This window comes from Octopus bimaculoides, chromosome 3 (genome assembly GCF_001194135.2).
Source record: "Octopus bimaculoides isolate UCB-OBI-ISO-001 chromosome 3, ASM119413v2, whole genome shotgun sequence".
Taxonomy (NCBI): domain Eukaryota; kingdom Metazoa; phylum Mollusca; class Cephalopoda; order Octopoda; family Octopodidae; genus Octopus; species Octopus bimaculoides.
In genome coordinates, this window is record NC_068983.1 from 41,913,771 (window position 1) to 41,919,807 (window position 6,037).

The following is a 6,037-nucleotide window of genomic DNA, read 5'->3' on the forward strand; positions in this document are numbered from 1 at the left end:
TATATATATATATATATATATATATATATATATAAAAATGGTAGGGGTGATTCAAAAACAGTGTGGAATATTTAGTATCACAACTATATTAGTAACAAACTCTAAAAAGAATTTAGAATTAAACCTACTTAATTTTTAAATGAAATTATGTAAAATATTCTTCCTATTAAATATACACACATTTTTTTTTTCTACTACTGGCTCTCAACATTTTTACCTGAAGGTGGAGCCGGCCCCACCAGCAATCAAATAAATACTTTGGAAAATAACATACACCTTAACAACATGCAAAGAAATCTTAACCCACAGAAAGATTGTGAATTTGAAGGTCATATTTGGCCCGGTACATCCCTGGTGACCCAGTTAATTTAAATAGGATTCAGTTAGTTATTTATCTTTTTTTTTTACCTGGAATACCTATAAAATGTGTCACAAAGACAAACGACATTGCTGGTCATTTAATAGGTAGACCTGCAGGTAGTTAAGTAGGTGCAGTAAATAAATTACATGACAAGTTATATATATATATGTGCATGTATATACAAGTATGCACATGCATGTACATAAGTATATATACAAATATGCGTAATACATACAAGTATACAAATATGTAATATATATTACATATGTATTTATGCATATATACATGTATATACACACACATTATATATATATATATATGTGTGTATCTGATGATGACGATATATGCATTATATATATATATATATATATATATATATATCATATATACACATATATATATGTGTGTGTGTGTCTGTTTCTTTTTATTTTCAGTTATAATAAAAACAATATGACATTAATCTGATGGGTTACTCTATACTTTTGTAGAGAACAAATTCATTATTCCTTAACAAGAATAGTTAAGGAATTGAGAGTGATTTTGAAGTTTTGGCCAGCTAAGCCACAATCAGAGTGTGTATGCCAGAATGCCTATTCACTCACACACAAATATTTACACTAATGAACCATTTTCTCCTGACTGTATATTACACAAGATTGTTTAAATACCGCCAGCTGCTCATCAACCTTAGAAGTGAACTGCTCTCAGCTATTGGTATAGCATTGTATTTTTGTCTTTCACTGTATTACACACCAACAATGAATTATAGGAATAGCAACACTTGTTAGTTAGCTAGATAGACACACAGATAGATGGCTAAATAGATAGACAGATAGATGGCTAAATAGATAGATATACACAAATAGGTAGCTAAATAGATAGACACACATAGGTGGCTAAATAGATAGACACAGATGGGCAGCTAAATAGATAGATAGACACAAATAGGTAGCTAAATAGATAGATACAAATATGTGGCTAAATAGATAGACACAGATAGGTGGCTAAGTAGATAGACACAGATAGGTGGCTAAGTAGATAGATAGCTAAGTAGACACAGATATTTGGTTAAGTAGACACACAGATAAATGGCTAAGTAAACACATAGATAGATGGCTAAGTAGATAGACAGATAGATGGCTAAGTAGATAGATAGACAAATACATTGCTTTTATTAGCCACACAGGGCTCAACAAAGATGGGACGAATACAATGTAGAAATAAATAGATGGCTAAGTAGATAGATAGACACACAGATAGATGGGTAAGTAGATAGATACAAACACTGATATGTAGCTAAGTAAATAGATACTGAGAGAAATGGCTAAATAGATAGATAGATGAATAAAGCTAGCTAGCGAGCTAGACAGATAGATAGACAAACAGATATACTACTAAAGCAACTAAACGTGGTTTAACTTCTTGAAACGTTTTTTTTAATAGTTCCACATCGTAAACTGATAATAACAACATAGATAACAATAAGCCTACCTGGCTTTTCTAAATACAAAAGGTACATGCAGCTATCACAGATACAACTACAGCTACCGTTATTCCTACTATGTAGCAACGATATATATGTTTGTGTCAGCCGATATATTGACACAGTTCCTGTAGTTCATTTAAGTTAACTATTATAGTAACCACTGTTAGAAGTCTATCAACAAGCATTACGTTTATTTACTTGTTAATATTATTAATAACCTGTGGATTTTTTTTTTAATCGCAAGCAAACAAAAATAAAAAAAAACAGCCATTACCCAAGACAATCAGAAGTAGGAGGGAAATACAATTTCTTGTGACTAGGCAAGTATAAGGTCAGGTTTATGTGCGTGTGTGTGTGAATGGGGCAATAACGGTAAGTGTAAGGGGTCTTTTAATAAACAAAATGAATGGAACGGAAAGAATTTGAAGCGAAAGTAAACCAGACCGTGTTTTTAAAGGAAAAAAAAAAAAAAAAAAAAAAACGGTCAAATACCGAATAACCTCGAGTTATAGAATATCATTTCGGCCAGATGTACAATTAAGCGCCGGCTTAGGACCGCATCCCCGCTTCTTATTCCAATACATTCACCAAAAAAGATGAGTAGGATTCCAGAGAATGGATCTTGTGAGGGTTTTCGCAAGCGTATAAGATGGATTCAACCACTGTTTAAAAAAATAGGTTGGTGATTGGGAAGTGAAATATTAATTATTTCACTGGTCACCTCTTCTTTTTAATTTGTTTGTTCATTTTTTTCTTTTTTTCTATCATTTCAAACATAACATCCATCGCTTCGATAAGTCCCTCGCCGGTCACAGCACACGCTGGCTGAACGTGCCATAGTAAACCCGGGGAAGCTTCGTTTAATGTTAAAAATTTCTCTATCTCTTCCGGACTCATCGACGCCGGCAAGTCCTGTTTGTTAGCTATAATCAACACGGGTAGACTGTTGCCTTCCAGGCTACGTAGTAACCGTAGTAACTCTACCCGGGCCTCTTCTAGTTTTTCTCGGTTTACGCTGTCCACTACGAACACAATACCGTCAGCAGAACGGGTGTAAGATTTCCATAAGGGTCGGGTTTTGTCCCGACCTCCCACATCCCAGATGCAGAAAGTAGCACCTTTTGCTTTACCAGTTTTAACACGAATCTTTTCGTAATTAAACCCTATTGTTGGTACTGGGTTCGTGTACTGGTCGAACTTAAGCCGATACAAGACAGTAGTCTTGCCTGCAGAGTCTAATCCCAACATAGCAAGTTGAACAGAGGGACCATCAAGAAGCGATATATGTCCTCCCATAATTATTTGGTTAGTATTAATATAAATAAATGGTTTTGATTTGGTTTTTACCCTGTTTAACAAAACAAAAAAAACTGTTTCCACGAAGTTTCTTTTCTTTAATACTGCTGGCTGTCTGTTGGTGGTTGATATTTTTGGTTAATATTTCCTGAGGTAGAGAAAAATCACAGCAATATCGATAAAATTTTCCAATAATAGAAATACGAAACCAATTCTTAATTTCAAACGCGAACCAATTTTTAACCTTCTTGTATAAGATTTTTTTTTTATCAAATCCAAAACGAATAAAATGAAATTTAAATAATTATTCCAGTGAACATTATAATTCTTCCTTTTCTTGGTATGTTTGGGTTGTTTAATACATTGTTTTTTTTTTCCTGGCCGTTTTAAATTAAATTAATTCTTTAAATATTTCAGACAGAACCTGAGATAATTTCTACAATTTTTTAGAAGCCTTATTTAATCCGATAGTTAATAGCAGCAGTTATTGTTGGTTCCTGAAATACTGCAATCAGCTCAGTTGTTGTTTTCCCCTTTTAATTAATCAATTAACTGATTTGGCCGATACCGGCAACTGGCAATATTTCAATTTCGATAATTAATAATTCTTTTGGATTTTCTTTGGGTTAATTTGAATAAAAACATTTTTTTTTTGCAGAAGCTCCAAACCCGTAAACGTGTTTGCAGTATTATATACTTAAAGCTTCATTCAGAAACTAAATACAATTGAATTGCTTTATAAAAGGAATATTTTCGAGAATCTTTCTTTTTGTTTTCCTTCCAATCAGAAAAACCACTCGACTTAGCATATTCTCCAGGTTTAATTACAAGTAATCTTCTAGAACATCTTGCCATCTCAGGATTGGTAAGAAGATCCAAGGAAAAGTCAGGTAGAAGCGAGGAAGACTGAGGTATCACTCGGTAAAAGAAAGAAAAGGTCTCTGGATTCTAGAAATTCTATCTTTTTAGAATATAGTCAATTATTTCGGAGGAATTCTCAGTCTATCTTAGAGTTATATAAAATGTAGCGCTGCAATGTAGCGACATCCGAGCCTGGGATTAATAGTAATATATGCAGATATCCCAATGTAAGTTCAACTGCTAAGATTAGGTAATCCGAATTATTCTTCTATTATTTTTTCTTCCATTCCAAAAGCTAGGTTTTTCTTGAAAAAACGTTTTCAGATTCTAAGGAAGATCAGTTTTAAAAACGACTAAGAACAAGTTTTCTTTTGGAAATCATCGGAAGATATAATTTAGGTTTCCATTTTTCTAAAAATATTGAATAAACATTCCAGTCGCTGTTAATTTACTTTCAAATTTGTCATAAATATTCATTGCGGAGACTTTAAAGAGAATATTGCTGGTGTAAATCTGCCAAGGCAGCCGAACGTGTTGTGTGTGTAACAAGAGTCTAGGGCAGAGTTAATAGAAGGTAACATTATAAAAGATTGATTCATTTAGGGGTTTTCCCCCCATATCCAGTTGATCAATAAAAGGGAAAAGGTGTCTGTCGAAGAACAGTAGAAATAATAGCGATAACAATATTAAAATTAATCCAGGAATTTGATAAAAAACAGAAAGTGGAAGGCGACCGCTGTATCTTACTATTCATAGATTTGTTGCTACACAAACCACTTTGGCTTTAGAAATCGGAAAATAATTTCACTGAATGTTATTTGTTTGTCTTTTTTTTTATAGTTTTTATTCCTCACACTTTTGATATTTCCTCGTTATTCTAACAAATTATAGATCCATGGTTATTCGTTTTCGTTTTTTCATTTTATATCTTAAATACGATATTTCAGTCTCAACGATTGCTTGAGTTGGTAACAGTTTTATACAACATGGAGACACACACACATGGCTTGTTGAATGGTCGGCTAAACAATTTTCTCCTGCAGGACAGAGAAAGAATAAATATATGTATATATATATTAAGTATAACAGAGAATTTTTACCTCAACACTCACAGCTCTCCTTACAAACACCACTTTACTGATTCCACACACTTTACTTGTATATTTTCCGTCTTAACAGTAGTAAATCCAGATAAGATTTCCGGATCCCATTCTGCTCTAATCTTACCACAAAATGTAACGATTAACCAACACCAAAAAGAGAAGCTTCAGTTATGATTTCTGAAACATAATTTCTTCAAAACGGTCTCATTCAGCTGTGTAAACCACACAGATTTCATACAAAAACATTCACACACACACACATATGTGAAGGCGCATATATATATATATATATATATATATATATATAAATGCACACACACACACACAGAGAAACAGACAAGCTATTCCAATGAAGCAGTCCGTTTTTCTTAAAATATAAGTAATCAGATTTGCAAGCTTATCGTTAGATTTTGTCCGTTTGTTATGTTAAATACATCTGTTGGCAGGGTTTTCAAGGTTGTAACGAATAAAAATAATAATTAATTCTTTCATTAGCCACAAGGGCTTACATAAAAAGACAGCATGAAATAATAATAACCATACCAGGTGCATAATTAATCCATAATTTCGTTGCATTTCTTAATCAATTAAAAGAACAACAATGAAATCAGACCAAAAAAGAAGGTAAAAAAAAGAGCCTAAAACCAACCTAGTTGTAATCCGTAGAAAGCCTGAACAGGGTTTTTTTTTTTTTTAAGTTGCCGAAGTAGTAGTCCGAGCCATTGTCGCACCTGTTCGAGTGCTTGTGTGTTCGTTAAAGCCAACAACAGTGACGACAGCACTGCTGCTGCTGCTACTAATACTACTGTTGTTGTTGCTTCTACAACTGTGACATACGAACGCACTAATCAAGGGTTTTATTGTTATTTTTGTTGTTGTTATTTTTACAGCGATGGGTGTTTGGAGAGAAAGAGAGATACAGAGAGGCTG

The 6,037-nt window shown here is 33.2% G+C and overlaps 1 protein-coding gene across 1 annotated transcript; it reads right to left on the minus strand.

Moving 5' to 3' along the window:
- Positions 1 to 1,543: 1,543 nt before the first annotated feature.
- LOC106868027 (ADP-ribosylation factor-like protein 4C) lies at positions 1,544 to 6,028 on the minus strand. Its single transcript, XM_014913124.2, has 2 exons — positions 5,757 to 6,028; positions 1,544 to 5,041 (listed from the first exon to the last, which is right to left on the minus strand). Exon 2 carries the CDS (start codon positions 3,141 to 3,143, stop codon positions 2,565 to 2,567), a length of 579 nt encoding a protein of 192 aa, XP_014768610.1. The 5' UTR covers positions 3,144 to 5,041; positions 5,757 to 6,028; the 3' UTR covers positions 1,544 to 2,564.
- Positions 6,029 to 6,037: the final 9 nt, after the last annotated feature.